General features: G+C 47.3%; 1 protein-coding gene across 3 annotated transcripts in view; it reads left to right on the top strand.

Moving 5' to 3' along the window:
• The window catches only part of LOC147461766 (putative serine protease EDA2), a 113,953-nt gene that overhangs the window by 78,113 nt on the left and 15,932 nt on the right, over window positions 1-19,908 (top strand). For 2 of the 3 annotated variants that reach the window (XR_015187637.1, XM_086509225.1), the window contains 2 exons: window positions 15,917-15,991; window positions 16,087-16,170. Coding sequence is in view for 2 of the 3 variants with exons in the window: in XM_086509225.1 (XP_086365351.1) it covers window positions 15,917-15,991; window positions 16,087-16,170 (159 nt within the window). In the remaining variant the exon portion in view is untranslated. Of the gene's footprint in view, window positions 1-14,768; window positions 14,864-15,916; window positions 15,992-16,086; window positions 16,171-19,908 lie in introns of all 3 variants that reach the window. The other variant, XM_086509224.1, reaches the window with a different exon arrangement.

Here is a 19,908-nt window from a genome sequence, read left to right as displayed (position 1 = left end):
GCAGTTTAGCGTGGTGAGCGATAAGTTACCTGGGGGAGGAAACTCCAAAGAGAATGCCGAAGAAAATTCCGGCAATACTTGGGTCTCTGATCTAATGTATGTGGTCGTTGTCACGCCCATAACTTTTAGTGATGTGGGTCTCTCAAGGGCCCTGCTTTAAGAGAGTAGATAAGCCTGGCCTCTTGAGGAGACGAGTCCTCGCGTAGTCTCGAGGAAATTAGTGACAAAAGCGTCTACCCTAGGAGTATGGGTGGAATTGAAGTCTTCATCGTCTCTTTCCCTTTTGTATTTAATTTGTATATATCTTTTTTTGTTTTGTTTTGGTGAGACGACATAGGGTACCATCTTACATACACACACTCACACATACTACCTACACGTAGCCACCATGGAGGCTCCCCTCTTTGAGCCTAGTTGCGTCTCTTCTAGCCTCTTGGGCTGTTTTGAAGGTTTTCCTCTCCTTCCATGGCCTCCATGAAAAGCAAAGTGGCTTCCCCAATGGCAAGCAAGGCGGCTACATTTGTGGCCATCAACAAGCATCTGTCCACATGAGGCAGAGATGAAAGAATTGAGGAAGGAGATAGACGATTGGAGAAAGGAGAAAATGACCTTGCTCAAAGAGTGGACGAAGGATAGAGGAGAACGGAATGACTCAGGAGAGAGACACAATGAAGAGAGAGATGGGCAAACTCAAGGTGGAGATCACCTCCCTTCAAGACCGCCCATCATGTGAAGAAGGGGAGATTGTAGAGGCGAACAAAGAAGCCTCAAATCACAAACCCATCCCCTATGAGTTGGAGAAGATGCTCTCTATACAAAGCCATCTTCGTGCCCAACTCCTATGTCGGCTCTATCCATGTCCTCTTGGTGTCGAACTAGGTGTAGCGATGGTGCATCAAGGGAGTACTGGGAAGGAGGCAAGGTGTCCATGTTGAAGCCATGTATCTGGAACCATGATGACATCTGTGCATAGCAGCATGGTGTGCCTCTCTCTCTCTCTCTCTCTCTCTCTCTCTCTCTCTCTCTCTCTCTCTCTCTCTGCGCAGTGGATCGGGATATCAACACCTATATTCACATATGGCCAGGAGACTCTAGAGTACACAGATGCATACACTTATCATGGGGTAGTCTTCACTGGGCCAAGGTTTTCTTTAAAGAGAGCAACATAGACTAGACTGACCAGAGCATATGCAGCCTTGGGAGGATGTGTTCGCAGGTTTAGTTGTAGGAACCCTGAACAAAGCTTTGGCTCTTTGATACCTTGGTAGCTTCAGCTATGCTCTATGGGGTTCAGGTTTGGGGACTCTCTGTGCGTCACGATAGGTGGAGAGGCCCTCGGTATCTATGAGCTCTCGGCTGATTAGAGCCAAGGCCTCGGTACCAGAGGAGCGGAGTTAGCAGCCCCCCTTATGAAGAGAGAGGCGCTTACTAGATCAATTTCCTTTATGCACACCTTATGGTATACTATCAGAGAGAGATATGCTAGATTGGCCCTTGAGTCCTCGAGACAATTAGCTTTACAAGGAGAGAGAGAGAGAGAGAGAGAGAGAGAGAGAGAGAGAGAGAGAGAGAGAGAGAGAGAGAGAGAGAGAGAGAGAGAGAGAGAGAGAGATGAAAAGGCCAAAGTGACCTATGAGACCAGAAAGTTACAATGCGGTGTATCTGATACAAAGTCAGATTAACAAAATAAATTAAACTAAGATAACAAAATATAAATACTGCGAATCCTAAACTAAGCTGATAGGTGTGAAAGGTGAAAGGCATGAAATGTGTGAACTAAGCAGTACAATGTGTAGACAATATGGGAGGGAAGTAGAGATCCATCTTCATCTGCACTGTGGACGACGAAAAAGTATGGCTCGAATCCTTTGTTGTAGCCTCCTTCGAAACTATGGAGCTCCTCTTCTCCATCGGGGTCATCTAGATCTCCCTAGCTCCAATGCTCGGTCTATGAGAATGCCAGTAGTGCGGGCAGACCTCTCCATTGTTGGTTGCTCCTCTGTCTGTTCTTTTGGATGTACAATATCTAGTGTAAAGAGAGAGAGAGAGAGAGAGAGAGGGGGGGGGGGGGGGGGGGGGGGGGGGGGGGGGGGGGGGGGGGGGGGGGGGGGGGAATGAAATGTTATATTAACGTCTTCAAAAGGCCAAAATGACCTATGAGACCAATCGGTTACAAAATGGTGAATCTAATACTATGTCTGGGTACAACAGAACTAGAACAAAGATACTACTACTAGAATCCATCCTCATCTGCACTCTGGTGTTGAGAGAGTATGGCTCAAAATCCTCTGCTGTAGTCTCCGTCGATGCTGTGTAGCCCCTCTCCTCAATCGTGGCCGTTTGGATCTCCGTAACTCCGGTGCTCGGTCAAAATAACGTCTTCAAAATGCCAAAATGACCTATGAGACCAAAAGGTTACTTCCATGTGTGACTAGTACAATGTTTGGGGAACATAGAAGTAAAAATCGATGAGGATAAAAAGAGTATCTATGACTCAGGCTCATTGCTGCTCACCCCCCCCCCCCCCCCCCCGCCATAGCTCGCACTCCCCCCTCCTCCCTTGCACTGCCTGCTTTGCGCACAGCCTGCCACCTCAGCCCCGCACTCACTCACCCATACCTCGTGCCTGCCTGCCTCTGCCTCTGCCTCGCGCTCAACCCCCCCCCCCCGCCCCCTTCCATTTCCATCCTTATTCGCCTTCGCATCACATTCTCAACTCGAAGGTAGGCGATTTTTCAGCCTACTGTGGTTTCCTCTTCACCATCGCCCTTCTTGATTCAACAGGAGACACAGAATGGCGGCTTTTGCTCCACCTCAGAGGGACTCTATAGAAGCCCCCGCCCGACACCGTAGAGCCGACCCTTCGACTTGCTCTCTCGCCAGAAGAGCAAGCGAGCTAGATGGCCAAAGTGGAACACTTGCAAGCCACTTCGACTATCTGCAAGATCATTGACACTCCGCCAATTGGTGGCGAGGTTCGGGATCTACTTCAGACCCCCCTTCTCTCTGATGTAGGCAAGATCACCGATGTCCAAATCCTCGGGAGAGGGTACTACCAGATAGAGTTAGAGTCTCTAGAGATGACGGCCAAGGTGATTTTGATGAGCCCGCTCGGCACCCAAGCAACTCGAGCTTACTTCAGATGATGGCATCATGGTTTTGACCCTACTACAGATGTGCTTGAGGAGGACGACTTGCCGATTTCAATCTGCTTCCCAGGCTTGAGGCGTAAAGTCTTTGCAGATTGCACCTTCAGTTGTGGCCAAGGCCGCACGTTTACCTACTGTGCGGGTTCTTGTTCGAGACACACTACCTCCCGAAGGTGGTACTGCTTCCGCAGGTGAGTGGGGATTGGATGAGACAGAGTGTGGAGTATTCGGGTCTCTCGAATCAGTGTTTCATTTGCAGACAGATGGGCCATTTGGCAAAGGCCTATCCTCGTAGGAGACATCGACCCATAGCACATGTGTAGCCCCCAAAGGCTAAGCATGCCCAGCAGCCAGATACACAGGACGCACAGGCTGGTACCTCGACAAAGACCAGAGATCAAACAACTGACGGTTGGTAGCAGGTGCCTGGCCGCCGTAGACAGGGGCGGGCTCCCTCACACTGCTCCCCTTGGTGGCCGACCTCCTGCAGCTCAGCAGCATTGGGTTCCGACAGGGAACCGTTTTGACCCCCTTCAGCAGGACCCGCTTGAGGAGACCCCGTCCACTTCAGTTCCTCCACCTCCACCTTCTCCTCCCTAAGACGTTGCCGCTCCGTCTCCCCCGCCTCCTCCCCCACCTCCACCCTCGCCTCTCATCCCTCCGCTCTCCCCGGCGGGACCCATAGCCTCATCTCCTTCACTCCTCCTCCGACGCAACGGACTAGACACGTGTCTGCCGCGAGGTGATCTCTTGGTAGTGCTTTCGTTATGAGCCGTGTGGCTCGGGAGGGACAGCCCCATCTGAGGCCGCCTTTTTTGGTGCATACTTCTCCTTTTGCAGCAGTCCCTAGAGGTTTGACTAGCTTTGACATTCGCAGACGTTGGGACTTCTTCGACTACAGCTTCACACGGTTCCTGGGTGACTCTTCTCGTGACTTGGAGGAGGCTTGCTTTCGAGTCCACGTCCTCTTTCTTCGAGCTCCAGGTATTGAGGCTTTGGACATAGTGGAAGGTTTCTTCTTCCTGCTGCGCGATAGGGATCCTACAGTGGACCTTGCACACAGTTCTTGACTGGCTCCAGATTTAGGCCACTGAGTTCTCACACCACACAGGAGACTTAGGGGTGACAAATCTGGTATAGACACTTTGGCCTCTTGCCAAGTTCAGCGTGACGCCACCGGATGCAGCGGGTTGCAGGCACACTGTGGTGCATTTGTTTGCTGACACTCAGAGTCCTCCTTGCTATGTATTTGTACATGAGGATTCTTAGACAAAGGAGGTAGCCCTACAGGCTGCACGCTCGGCTTGGGCGTGGGCAAGACAATCACTCCATACGCGCTTGTCTAGAGGTCTTTCGGATGCGGATTACTCCCCATCCAAACCGGCCTCAAAGATACGCGGAACGGGGACGGCGACGGGCCTCCCTACGGAACGGGGGAACGAGAACGGCACGGAATGGGAGGCTTTAAAAACACCCAAATAATGCTTTTTTTAGCGTTATGTGTTTGAATACAAGTAGTACCAGAGTCCTTTGACTCTAATACCCACAAAAAACACGATTTGAAGACCATTCAACCTTATTATGACTAGATTGGGATGTGCGGCGCCGCAGCCATGGATGATGGCACATACACAACATTGAACAAACACAATGTCCATACACAATAACACATGTAATTACAGATTAGAGCTCTCAAATAATTGCAAGAGTAGAAGTCAGAGATAACACTTTTCGCTTTATTTTGGCTAACAAGGCCCGCCAAGGCGCTACAAACCAATGAGACTACAAGGGGGCCAAACCAGTGACCACAATACCAAAAGATTAAAGGTGACAAATACCATAAAGATGCTACAAAGAGGGCAAGCAGCCATACAAAAAGGTAAGGATAATGGAAGTCCTAAAGTCTCAAGTCTCAAGACTCAAGACTCAAGAGTCATTAGCTTGAGAGGTCTCCCAATTCGTAGTCTCCAGATGTACATCATGGACATCCTCCCCTTCCTCATCATCGAGCTCTACGCCCACCCGGCTCGATCTCAGCCATGGATGAAGTACCTAGTGTCGGTGGCTCTGCATCTCCACCTGCCTGGGCCCTGAGGAGCCTCTTGCTCCATCTTCCACTATGTAAAAGGATCTGTGCGTTTGCTTGTACTCTTGCAAAGCATTTTCAAATTTGGGCTGACAAAGACAAGATCATTTGCCTTCTCCACTCCAAGCCGATTCCTCTTCTTGGAAGCAATGTGGCTAAAGGTACTCCACAATTGCACCAAGCATGAGGTACTAACTGACTGGCTGAGAATACGGACCGCTAATCTCTGAAGCTCAGGGCCATCATAGCCATAGTCCTCCCACCATAGCATTGAACCTATCTTCTTGTGATCAATCTGAGCATCTGGACTGCCAAATGTGCCCTGCATCTCTCTGTACTGTCTCAACAGATCTCGGACAATGCATCGCCCATCTCTGTTTAGAATCATCTTGTTTAAGATCTCTGTAAATTGGTTCATGACTTCACTATCTGTCTCTTGCCCTGCACCTTGGAACTTTGGATCCACCATGTATGTTGCCCTATGTAAAGGAGAGACGTATGAATTCCACCTCGAGCTGCAAAGCGTATAGATCTCCTCATATCGCTCTGCTCTCGGCTCAAGCTATGCAAGCTGCTCGATCATGCGGTCCATTGCCTTATAAACCCTGCCAATACAAGGGTCCATGCCATCCAGAACTTGAAGAAGATGAACCACCGGTTTTACCTGTGCGTCTAGACTCTTGAGCTCCTTCCAGAACTCAAGATCCTCTGCCTTATCTTGCATAAAATCCCTTTAATTGTCTCTGCATAGGGGGAGGTGGTGATCTCATCACTGATGAAGACCTGTCGGACCACATTTTGACATTCAGACAGCCTGCGCACAAGAAGAGATTTCAATGCGAAGCGGGTGTCTGAATACTTTAGAAGCACTTTTCCACCCGACGTCTTGAGGTACTCACTCCGAACCAAGTTGTGATTGTTGATGAAAGTAACAATCTTCACTGCATCAACAATGACTGGAGCGATCTAGTCTAGCTTGTCAATGTCTTTTAGAAGGTTGTTCAAGCAGTGTGCCATGCAAAAGCACACTGTCACATGCAGATCGTGGCCCTCTACAATAGCTGCTACTGCCCTGTTTGATGCCTCCCCATTTGTGACAAAGGCCACCACATGTTGCTCACTGATTGTTTCTATGGCCGTTGTCCACTCTATAGAGAGGACATCGGCGGATGGACTTGCCACTCTGGGTGGCATCATGAGAGTGCACAAAGTACATCTCTCCACTTGAGTATGCAACGAGGCCATGGATAGATCTCTTCCTTGTATCGCTCCACCTGTCAGCAATGAGGGAAACACCATGTTTTGCCCAAAGCCGTTGAAAATTGAGTGTTGCTTACTCCACAATCGCCTTCTCTTCACATGTTGGAGGAAAGAGATCACACATAGCTCCTTATTCTTTAACATTTTATTAGAGAATGAGGTTAGATGTAGTCGCATTTGTGACTTGGGTGGGTAAGTTTGCATCTTGGCTAGGATATCCTTTTTGGACCATGCATCAATGATCAGTGATAGATAGACAGAGGAGGGGTAACACGATGCTACGCATCCCTATTGGATCTTGCTGGACTCTGAGCTCAGAGAGCGAGTGGTGGCTCTTTGGACAGAGGGCTTGGATACGCAGGACTCTCTTGCTGAGAGAGTGGCCTCTGGACTTCCTCAGCTCAGTCGGTTCTTTATTCAGGACTCTACGGCCCGCCTGGCTGCAACGAGAGAGGAGGAGCAGTGTCTTCGACAAGGCGTTGCTTCCCTGCAGAGGATGCAGGACCAGCACCCAGACAACCCTTGGTTGGAGGAGCAATTGCAGTAGGCTCGCCAGGAGCTAGCCAGCACATAGGAGAGGCGTCATGAGTTTGCTTTCCATCAACAGGCATCTCAGTGGACCTAGGTGGGTGATAGAGTTACAGGGGCGTTCTTTGAGACAGTGGGACCCCGGCATGCACACGCCAGTGTTAGCCAGTTGAGGAGGCCTGACGGGTCAATTGCTATTGACTTTTACCGTGACCTGTTGTCAGTAGAGCCTCAATCAGAATGCATGCAGAGAGCAGGTTTGGGCACAGATGCCTTGTCTCGTGACTGAGGAGATGTGCCAGAGGCTTGAGCTGCCTCTTCAGCTAGAGGAGCTTCATGTGGCCCTCAGAGCACTTCCCCGTGGTAGCTGTTCGGGTGACGATGGTTTGACTCCCAGTTTTTTCTTAGATTACTAGGACTTGCTTGGCTCAAACCTCTACGGCACTTTTCAGTACATCTTACACACAAGAGAGATGCCTGACAGCATAAGTGAGGATTTGATTTACCTCATTCCCAAGGAGGGTGGCTCCTTGGATGAGATTCGATAGTGGTGGCCCATCACCATCCTTAACTCAGCCTATATAATTCTTGCCAGGGCTCTGAGTTTGAGGAGTCGGGCACTTCTAGAGAGCATTATACATGGGACCTAGACAGGTTTTTTCAAGGAGCGCAGTATGCCTAGCATCCGGCGTTGTCCGAGAATATATTGCATCGGTTGTTAAAGAGCATCGTTAATGTCCACGTCTGCAAATAGTCATACTGGACATCTCCCATGTTGTGCTAAAATAGTCCACACACACACACACACACACACACACACACACACACACACATGATGAAATGAAATGTTATATTAACGTCTTCAAATGGCCAAAATGACGTATGAAACCAAACTGATACAATTCTGGTGGATCTGATACAAAGTCTATGTGAAACAGTAAAAGTGTGTACAAAATAACAATAAAGAAAATGATAAAATCGGTGGGTAAGTATCTAGGGAGGTGTCAAGATCAAAGGCTCACATGGGTCGATGCGGAATGGTATCAATATCCTGCACAGAGAGGGTCTACACAGGACGGCTCTTGCGTCTCATCAAGATAAGTCTGATTTGTTGTTGTTGTCTTTGTCACTGGAAGACATCCTGGGTCTGAGAGAGAGAGAGAGAGAGAGAGAGAGAGAGAGAGAGAGAGAGAGAGAGAGAGAGAGAGAGAGAGAGAGAGAGAGAGAGAGAGAGAGAGAGAGAGAGAGAGAGAGAGAGAGAGAGAGAGAGAGATGATGAAATGAAATGTTATATTAACGTCTTCAAAAGGCCAAATTGACCTATGAGACCAATCTGTTACAAAATGGTGAATCCAATACCATATCTGGATACAATTGAACTAGAACAAAGATACTACTACTAGAATCCATCCTCATCTGCACTCTGGATGTCGAGAGAGTGGCTTGAATCCTTTGCTATAGTCTCCGTCCATGCTGTGTAGCCCCTCTCCTCAATGGCGATCTCCGTAGCTCTAGTGCTCGGTCGATGAGAGTGCCGGTAGTGGTCGAATGAGTGTGGGCCGAGCTCTGTAGTGATGGTTGCTCCTCTGGCTGTCCCATATCTAGTGAAAAGAAATCTGTAATCTGTCTCTGGGACTGTCTCTCTCTATCTCTCCCTAGTAAAGTGTCTCTATATCTATGTAACTCAAGTAGATATAGCCCAAGACATCTCTGATCCTCATAATTCATGACCCTAGAGAAAGGACCGAAACCCTCTCTGAATAAGCAGTGGAAACGGCCCCGTATCTCTAGTACACTGTGCAATGACATATGTAATGTAGCTCTGTCTCTGGTTCTACCAAGCATAAGCGGCATATCGTGTTGTCTGTTGGTATCCCTTTGAATCTACCAGTCTCAATCTCCAGCTGATGTGAGGATGTGCGTATATGAATATGGCACACCGCAAACCATGAGACATATGTGTGTCCATGTAGCTTGGTCGAATCACAAACCCCTCTCTTGTGAGGTGGAGAAGATGCTCTCTATAGAAAGCCATCTTCGTGCCCAACTCTTGTGGCGGCTCTATCCATGCCCTCCTCTTATCCAATTGGATTAGGTCCTGACGAATGAGTCTAGTAATCTCCACCCATTTTAAGAGGCATCGAGGGTGCCTGAAGAGAGTACTGGAAAGGGGGCAGCCTATCCATAGTGAAGCCATGCGTCTGAAACCATGATGTCATATGTGCATACCAGCACGGAGTGTCCCCTTGAAGAGCTAACTGTCTGGAAGACTCAAGGGCCAGTCTAGCATATCTGTCTCTAGTAGTATCCCACAAGCTGTGCACAAAGAAGACTGATCTGGTAAGCGCCTCAATCTCCATAAGAGGGGCAGCTAGCTCTGCTCGAATGATAGCGTGGGGTACTGAGGCCTTGGCTCTGATCAGTCGAGAGATCATAGATACCAAGGGCCTCTCCATACGTTTCCAACCATCCTAGCCTAAGAAGGTCCCCATATCTGCACCCCATACAACATAGCTGAGGCTACTAAAGTATCAAAGAGCCACAACTTTGCCGAGGTTCTTGGAACTGAACCTGCGAACGCATCCTCTCCAAGCCTCCCAAGGCCGCAAAAGCTCTAGTCAGTCTAGTCTCTGCTGCTCTCCCCAAAGAAAACCTCGGCCCAGTGAAGACAACCCCAAGGTAAGTGTATGTATCCTATACTCTACAATCTCCTGACACATATGTGAAAGTCGGTGCTGATCTCCTGATCCATTGTGGTGTGGTGTTAAACACCATAACCTTGGTTTTACCAAGGTTTACAGACAATCCACTATCCTCTACAAAACTGTGTAATGCATCCAATTGTTGTTGCATACCCTCTAGTGAGTCAAAGATCAACACAATATCATCGGCATATAAAAACAATGGAATCCACGTCCCTGCCAGTTGGGCACCTCTATCACCTTCTCTGTCAATGTAATCAGACACCTCATCAACATACATACCAAATAGAGTAGGAGACAATGGGCAACCCTATTTCACCCCAATGGTGGAGTGAACTAAATCAAATATCCCCTCCAGAGTGCAAACATGTCCCATCAGTGATCTGTATGGACCCCCATCTCCTGCAGTCTGCGCATCAATCGAGCTCTTGGTACCATGTCAAATGCTTTGCGGAAATCCACAAAGCTACAATAAATCCATCTCCCATGTGACCTGCCCTCCTCAATGATAGCTCTGAGTGTCAGAATATGATCAAGAGTGGAGAAACCCCTCCTAAAACCGGCTTGGCCCTTTGCTCATACACCCTCACTCGCTGCCCAATTACTCAACTGCTGCTCAAGAATGGATGCATACAACCGTGCCAATGTGTGCCCAACAATAATAGTGCGGTAATTCCCAGGCTTTGTAGGATCAATTGCTTTGAAGATAGGCACAATAGTAGAGCCAAAAAGCATGTTCAAAATCTTGAAAACAGCAAAGAGAAGTGACGAAACCCTAAAAACAGTGAGAGACCCATGAGAGAGAGAGAGAGAGAGAGAGAGAGAGAGAGAGAAATGAAATGAAATGAAATGTTTTATTAACGTCTTCAAAAGGCCATAGTGACCTATAAGACCCGAAAGTTACAAAGTGGTGGATCTGATACAAAGTCGGAGTAACAAAATAACCTAACAATAGTACAAAACAAAGATATATACTACGGGGTCCTAAGTTGGTCGATGTGAGCCAAGCAAAAAACTAAGCCAAAAATGGGCGGCTTGTTGGGATAGTTGAATCACAAGAGATCTAGCATTGGTCGTTGGCGAATCTCATCAATTTCCTCCATGGTTACTAGTCTGACTGGGCGTCGTGCATGCCTAGCCAACGTGCTCCGAATTTTCTGTCGTAGCCTCCATCGATGCTGTGTAGTTCTTCGGAGTCGCGGGCGCCTGGATTTCCCCAGTTCAATCGCTCGGTCAATCAGTGTGCCTCTGGTGTGAGACGAGGGGGAGCTCTGCTGTGGGAGTGGCTCTTGCGGCTGTCCCGTGTCTGCTCTGAAGAAGTCTGTGATCTGTCTTTGAGACTGGCTAGCCTCGCCATTCAGGCTATCTCTGTGTCTGCGCATCTCGAGCAAGGACAAACCCAGACATCTTTGATCTTTGTATCCCATGACTCTTGAGAGTGGTCCAAAACCCTCTCTGAACAAGCAATGGAAGCGGCCTCGTATCTCGTAGTAGACAGGGCAGCGGCATGTATAGTGTAGCTCTGTCTCAGGTTCCATGTTACACAAGGGGCATGTCCTGTCCTCTGTTGGTACTCTGCTGTATCTCCCAGTTTCAATCATCAACTGGTGAGAGGATGTGCGTAACTGGCCAATAGCACATCGTATCCCATGAGACAAGTGGGTATCCATGTATCTGGGTCTCGTCACAAAACCATCTTCCGTAAGCTGGAGAAGGTTGTCTCTGTAGAAAGCCATCTTCGTGCCCAATTCCTGTGCTGGTTGTATCATGTCCTCCTGGTGTCTAGCTGGGTCAGGTCTTGGCGGATGAGCTTGGTGATCTCTGACTGTGTAAGAGTGAGAGATGGTGCATCCAATGAGTAATGGAATGGTGGCAGTCTGTCTATGTTGAACCCATGTGCCTGAAACCATGATGTCATCTCCCCATACCAGCATGTTGTATCTCCTTGTATGGCTAACTGTCGAGAGGATTCAAGTGCTATGCGAGCATATCTATTTCTAGGAAGTTCCCATGTGCAGTTTATGAAGGAGACTGATCTGGTGAGTGCCTCCACCACTAGTGGGGGGGCCGCTAGCTCTGCTCGGATAATGGCTCGTGCTACTGATGCCTTGGCTCTAATGAGCCGCGAGATCATAGAAACGAGAGGTTTCTCCATGTTCCCCCATCCGTCTGTGCGTTCCGGCCTCCCGTGGTGATCCAGTGAAGGTCCCCATATCTCGGTTCCATAGAGCAATGCTGAAGCCACCAAGGTGTCAAAGAGCCAGAACTTCGTCCGGGGCTCCTGAAAGTGAACCTGCGAACACATCCTCTCCAATCTACCCAATGCTGCGTGGGCTCTAGTAAGTCTGGTCTCAGCTGCTCTTCTGAGTGAGAATGCAGGTCCGCTAAAAACCACTCCAAGGTAAGTGTAAGCGTCTGTGTACTCCACGGTCTCCTGGCCGTATGTGAATGTAGGTGCTGACCTCCTGATCCACTGTGGGGTGGTATTAAACACCATAACCTTGGTTTTACCCAGGTTGACAGACAAACCACTTTCGTGGGCAAACGTATGCAAAGCATCCAATTGACGTTGCATTCCCTCTGGGGATTCGGAGATCAACACTATGTCATCAGCATATAACAAAAGTGGAATCCATGTCCCTGCCAGCTGAGCACCTTTATCCCCATCGGTGTCAATGTAGTCAGAAATCTCATCCACATACATACCGAAAAGAGTAGGAGAGAGCGGGCAGCCCTGCTTCACCCCAATAGTGGAGTGAACCGGTGTAGAAAGTCCCTCCAGGGTGCGTACATGCCGTACTACTGATCTGTACAATGCCATGGTCCCCCAAATGAGTTCTGTGGGTACTTCCATTTCCTGTAATCTGCGCATCAGTCTAGCTCTGGGTATTGTGTCGAAAGCTTTGCGGAAGTCCACAAAGCTACAATAGATCCGTCTCCCATGAGATCTGCCTTCCTCGATGATGGCCTTGAGTGTCAGGATATGGTCAAGAGTAGAGAAGCCTCTCCTGAATCCTGCCTGCCCAGTTGCACGTATTCCCTCCCTCTGCCCATCTACTCAGCTGTTGCTCAAGAATGGATGCATACAACTGTGCCAGTGTGTGCCCAATCATAATAGTGCGATAATTCCCAGGCTCCATGGGGTCTCCTGATTTGAAGATAGGTACGATCGTAGATAGGCTCCAAGTGTCCGGTAGGCCCTCACACATGGCACTGTTAAACATAACTGCTAGAAGCTCTGCTAGTAGGTCTTTGGCATGCATGAAATGCTCAGCGACTAGGCCGTCATGATCATATGCTCTCCCAGTCTTCATCCTGTCAATAGCTTTCTTCACCATCTCAGCAGTGAAAAAGACACATGCGTGTGGGCATGGATCGGGGGGGTAGGGAAGGGGCGGCTGTCCAGGTACTGTGTACAAAGATGATGCGTACTGACCCCAGGTCTCTACGGAGGAAATAGCAGGGGGGGGACTGCTCATGAAAGAGCCGCCACGCCTCATGCCAGTCCTGACTCAAGAATAGCTGATATAGATCTTGCTCAAGTCGAGCCAAAAAGCCCTCTGCTCAGGCTTGGTGTCTGGGTATGCTTCTGCTGCTGCCTCATGTAATGTCTGTGTCAGTACAGTAGTTAGCTCCTCCAAAGGTCGCCCCGGGTCCTCAGTGCATAGGCGTCTGTAGATCCTGTCCATGTATACAGAATCCGTCTCCCGTGTGAATGTGTAGTGAGTGGGGGCTGCTACTCGTGGCCTGTGTGCTACACTGAACTGGAAGGAGATGGTCATCGACACCAGAGCATGATCCACTGCCACCCCGACCGGTCTAGGCTCAGCTGTGAGATCCTGGATACTAGAGATGAGATTCGGTTGTGCCATGACATAGTCCACAGTGCTCGCTCCATGTCTGTGTGGGAAGCATGTAAAACCTCCCGTAGCAGGAAATCTCTGTAGGCCGTTCAAGATGGTCAATCCATGTGCAATGCCCATGTCCATCAAGTGTCGCCCATACTCAGTATATTCCACATCGTGTGATAGTCTGGAAAGGCCCATCTCTGCAACATCTAGCTCTCTTAGCATCTCCTCTGAAGTATCATAAAACACTGCCTGGTGATGGGTAGTCCTAGCATTGAAGTCCCCTAGGATGATAATGTCACCATCCCTAGAGAACTCCCATATGTCATCATCCAAAATAGAGAAAGGAGACTGTCCTCTGGGTGATGCATAAACTAATGTACTCGGGGGAAAGTAGCAAATAGCTAGATAGAGGTATCTGCCTGTCTCTGCTTTCAGTCTCACCCACATGTACCTAGCCTGCTCATCCCTGCGGGCTATGTGTATCAGTGGCTGCAGATCCTCTCTAAATAACATTGCCACTCCCCCCGAGCCCCGCCCTCTGTGCTCTAAGCGTGTCTCCTGTCTGTAGGCTGTCTCCCACCTGTATCCACTGATGTGTAGCATGGATTTCCCAGGGGCCTGGTGTGTCTCAGAGTAAAAGATGACGTCTCTTCCAGTAAAGCTATCCTCAAAAGCTCCCACATCAAGACGCATAGATCCATTGCAGTTCCAGGCAGCTACTTTGAGTGTGGTCGCATAAGTCTCGCACCGTCATGTGGAGCGTCGCTCTAGTATTACCACTTTTCCGTCTCGGTAAAAAGCGTAGAAGAAGGGGGGGGGGGACATCCTACGCGTTAAAAATTGGGGGGGGGGAACCCTACGCGTAGAGGAAGGGGGAGGGACATCCTACGCGTAGCACGTGGGGAGGGGGGGGCGGACTTGCAGAGGCACAGCGGCTCAGCAGGGGCTCAACAGCTCGTGGGGATGCAAGCGGGCAAAGCGGCGCGCAGGTAGAGCAGGCGGGCAAAGCGGGCGCAGCGGGGCTGCAGGTGGGCACACTGGCGTGCGAGCAGGGCGAGGGGGGTGCGGGGGGGCAGCGAGCAGGGCGAGGGGGCAGCGATGGAGCAGGGCAGCGGACAGGGCGAGGGGGCAGCGAGCGAGAGAGAGAGAGAGAGAGAGAGAGAGGTTGAAAGATTTGCATTCCATTGTTCAGATACCATTTAGATTTGTGCGCAAATGTTTTCAAAAAAGATACCTATCCAGAAGTTAACATTACAAATTTGTACTATGGTGGAAAAGGCATTGCTGGTGAGAATTCTGCACGCATTATTGGAGCATAATGTTTGTTAAATTTTTGCAAGGAGTTTGAGATGTATATTTCTGTTTGTGAAAGGTAACGAGATTGTTTGAAGCTGTGTGGGTCTATGAAAAGGACTAATTAATTTGTGGAAGAGAGTGCTGCTCAAAGATTTTAGTAGCAATCTGCAAGTGTTTTCTTTTTTCTTAGGAGATTCCTCTTTAAAGCAGAAAATGAAGTTCGTTGATAGGCAGAAACCTACAAACTAATCCTGGAGATACCGGACTAAGTTCAAATCATATTCTAAACTTAGTATCATTGTATGCCAAGCTTTAAGATGATGATAAGAGATGGCATCTTGTTGTATACAGTCATTTCCACTTTTGAAGTAGGTTTGAGGTTTCTTAAGATCTTTTCTGCGCCTGCCTAAAAACTTATACCAAGCGGAATATGAACGTCAATGTTCTTATTCAGTCTGAGGTACCAGCTGTAACTTTCGTGAGTGCATTTTCCTAGACAAACAGCATGTCTGAGATGCAGTTTGTCTTAAAGCAAACAATTGTATATATTCTTTGAAACTTAGCTCATGCATAAGGTTCACACAATCCTTTGCAGCAGCATTCACATGAAGTTGCACAAATTCTTTCAACCCTGTGGTCAACATCTAAGCAGTAAATCTTGTATTGGCTTAAAGTTTTTGCTCCCAATTTAATGGGGAAACCAAGAAAACTGAGGGTTTATGTTGGAGCTCAATGTACATGCTTAATGGTAATTTTGTTTACTTTTGATGGTCTTGTAACCGTGGACAAAGTTTGCAATGTATGAATCACATGTATATACCGTTTAAACAATACTACTTCATGCATGCTTTATTTGTACGTACAATTCAGCAATGAATTCTGTATCATCCTTGTTGAAAGAGTTGCAAGTTCAGTAATGCTTGTTTGCACATATGCTGCAACAGTGGAGAGTGTACCATCCTTGTTGAAGCACTTGCAAGTTCACTGATGCTTGTTTGCTTATTGCGTCTGATTGAGATGCTTCTGCCTGTTTTCTTTTAACAGGTTCCAAGATTTTTTTCACAAATGGTTCTCAAGATCCATGGCGGCATGCTTCCAAGCAGATATCCTCACGTGGCGGTAACAATTAACTGCAGCTTCAGGTTTTTTTCCCCTCAAAAGGAGACTCTTTGGTGATTCAATAAGCCTCAAATGTTGTTAATGTTGCCCTGCAGAACCCGCTTGGCTTATCACCTGCGATAATTGTGGCCATGGAACTGATTTGCGAGGTTGTCCACAAACACCTCTCCAGCTAGAAGGTATCTTTTTCAAATGGAGGACTTGCTAGTACAGTAGATGCCATAGCACTAATTTTTTAATAAAGCCAGATTGCCTAACGCAATAATACATGCAATATTGCAAATACCTGATCACATAACTCATTCAAATTTTAGCAGTAGTCATATCAAAGGATCTTTTACATTTTAAAGGAAAGCCAAGCAAAATAACATTAAAATGCTGCATAAAGACCAAAAAACGATTGGCAAGGGGTACCTAATAGAAATCCAATAATATAATATCAGGGGAATGTATGCTAGTTCTGGTACCATTAAGGGGCAGATTGCCTTGTTTTTGCTGATTCTGGTATTCTCTCTGAGGGAGAAATACTGATCAAGCATGACTTAAATCTAGTCATCACTGATTGTAGCCAGCTACTACAATGATCTTGCAGTTGGTAGGTGGAAAGATTTCCAATTGGTGGACCAAGTGTACCGGTGGACCAAAGTGTACCAAGGTAGCCGGGCAGACCACTGTTTTTCTGTGAAATGCCGTGTGGATGAAGGTGTACTGGCGCAGCTGTGTGGACCAACAAGTACACCTTGTATCTGTGGGGCCTAATTCCTGGGGGGGGGGGGGTGTTGGTGATGCTACCGCCAGCTAGACCACTCGCTCAGATATTTTGTATGGATAGATCTCGGACTACTTGAGGACCATGCAAGGAGTCTCATCTACCAAGCATACCATCACCATCAGTCTAATGTGTCTCTTGTATCCAGAGTCTATCTAAACCTCACTGCAATACTACTCTGCACCTTGAACCTCTACACCCCTTGTATCTTTGCCCTGGTGCTTGGTCTGGAGCCTGGTGTGCTGCCAGCCCATCATTGGTGTATCAATCTGGGTCTGTGTTGAGATGTACCGGTTGGTGTAAGTGAGATTTCAGCATGCTGCGTAGAGGCAAACCACTGCACAGAGAGCACAGGACAATCTTTTCCTCTACAATTGATCTTACTTTTGGCACACCCGGTGGGATGTCGGTGGAGTTTCACTCGATCTCTCTATAGCTTTTTGAGTCGGTCTGGCAAGTAGGAAGTACGATATCAATTTATGTATGAACCATAGGCCTACCAGGCAAGTTACCTCCATCTCGTCTTGAGGACCACACCACCAAACCGGCCACCTTTTCGTGTTAGCTGAGCCCAGAATGAAGAAATCATGAACCAAGTGAAAGACCACCTTTAAAAGGGTCTCATCCAACCTAGCATGTCACCTTAATGTTCTCTGGTTTTACTGGTACTAAAGAAAGACGAATCTTGGAGAATGTGCATTGATTATAGAGCTCTCAATAAAATCACCATCAAGAACAGATTCCCAATTCCAAGGATCGATGATATTCTTGACAGACTTCAAGGATCCTCTTGTTTCAGCAGGATTGATTTGAAAAGCGAATATCATCAGATAAGAATCGGTGCGGAAGATGTCTACAAGACAGCCTTTTGGACAAGTTTTGGTTTATACAAATTTTTGGTGATGCCCTTTGGACTTACAAATGCTCCAGCAACTTTCAACCGAATGATGGATAGGATTTTCCTAGAGCATCGATCTTTTGTGGGCACTTTCTTTTATGACATTATAGTTTTCTCCAAGAATGAAGCAGAGCTTCGACACCATCTGCTACAGGTCTTTCAGGCATTGCGCGATCATAGATTGGTTATTAATGCCAAAAAGAGCGAGTTTTCTTGCCGGAGTTACATTTCTTGGGACACATCGTCCCAGTAGCAGGAGTACAGATGGATTCGACTAAAATTGAGACTATCCGCGATTGGCCTGACTTGAAGAATGTTCATGTAGTTCGAAGCTTTTTGGGCTTGCTCTTATTATCGGCGGTTCATTTGGAAGTTTGCAAAGTTAGCTTCGCCTTTGCACTTATTGACTCAGAAAGGAGTCCCTTTCTCGTGGGGACCGACAGAGGTGACTCCTTTTCAGACACTCAAGGAAAAATTGACTTTTCCGCTTTTCGCGTTGACATGTTGACGTGACATATTTTACGGAATTTCGAAACTTACGCTGGCTGTTTTTGGCAGATTTTAGAGCCTTTTTGAGTTTCACTATTTTTGGGGCTTTGCTTTTGGCATCCCTTTGTGAGAATAAAAGAAGCCTAAGGGCCCGGAACTAAGTTGGGCCGTGTCGACTCAATTGTAATTTGTCTGTGAAGTGTTTTAAGTGAATCTCTCGTGTCACAACAGATTCTAGACTTGGGGTGTCCAAGTTTGTTACAGAAAGAGTCACCCTGTATGCTCTGCTAGTTTCCCTTCTCTTGGGCACCCAGCACAGGTCAAGCACCCAGAGCTTCACAAGCAGCAGAATCTCATGCAGCTCTCTTGCAGCTTTTCAAGTGATTCTTGCAAAGTTTCAGCAAACATAGCAAAGGCTTTTAACACTTCCAGATATTCAGCCCTATCCATGGCTATGGGCTAAATCGGTGACATTTTTATACTAATCCAAAAAGCATGCTTGAGCATATCATCTTTAAGCACTACAAGTGGAATTTTAGCTAGAGCTTCTAGTTTCTTGCATCATAGTCACATGGAATGAGCGATGGAATGGGAAATGGGAATAGGGAATGCGTACAGCAAACCCAAAAATGGCCATTCCTTGTGACATTGTCATGCATCCTATGAACAGCAGCCCGTCCTATGTGCCACGAATCAAACACTCCCCTTCCAATCCTTCCAACAAGGAATTGGCATCCGCTTGTGGGAACCATGGAACTTTGGAAGATCTTGAGGCATAACTAAACTTTCCAATTGTCAAGATTGTAACCAAGAGTACTTGCCCTCCGCTAATCGACACCAAAAGTGATAAGTGAAGTAAAAGGTGGAGCATAACTGAAAAACTTCATTTTAGTTCCAAATTTATGTAAATCCTCTCACTACCACTTTTCATGGGCTCTTGGAATTTTCTTAATGACCCTGCATGCTTGCATGTTGAACTTTCTAGGCAAGATGTGTACTTTACCACAATGCATTTAAAATTTTTTAAGTTTAAAAACGTTCTGTACAAGTTATAAAGAAACTAAAAACAAATGGCACCACATTCAGGCCCCATTTCATGGCAAGGCATATACATGGCGGCAACCGCTTCACACTATCTACACTCAGTCCATTGCATCATTTGCTTACGGCATCCACCCACATGTTGGCAAGCTTTCCCAAGAACTTATCGTTGCATAAAATGCCTGACACGGTTCAAATAGTTTACACTAAATTGGAGCCGCGCTCTCGGGTATCAGAAGTATGTTGGTGGTTAAATTGTCTTGCTAGAATACCTTCTTCGCAAGGAAGAGTGTTTGTTTGGAAGTGTCCTATTGTAGTGCAGTGTACTCCACATAACTGCAAAATTTTGGAAGGAAGGCATCGATGTTTTACATGTTCAGAAGAGATTTTCTTTTGAATTGCCGTTGCCCACATTGGCAGGATTCCTTTCCATGTCTCACTAGATGTCTACATGTGACAGTCCTCTGCTGGCTTTGGAAATTGGTTATGTAAGTTCGGCATTGTTTTATACCATCATTTTTAATACGAGTTCATTTACTGAGCCTGATGAGGTGTTTATCAAAGTGCCTTGCACGGCTCTCACATCCTCCTATTAGCTTATGGAGGTTTATTTTATATATCTGTTGCTGGGATTGTACACAGCTTGTCTAATGGCACGGTTTTCCCTAATTTACAATTCTCAAGTTTTAGGAGTTGAATTTAACTACTGGAGCATTTTAG

The sequence above is a fragment of the Adiantum capillus-veneris genome, chromosome 3 (assembly GCF_014529385.1).
Source record: "Adiantum capillus-veneris isolate H3 chromosome 3, ASM1452938v2, whole genome shotgun sequence".
Lineage (NCBI taxonomy): Eukaryota > Viridiplantae > Streptophyta > Polypodiopsida > Polypodiales > Pteridaceae > Adiantum > Adiantum capillus-veneris.
Note: the sequence above shows the minus strand (reverse complement) of the source record. Positions and strands in the feature narration are given on the sequence as shown.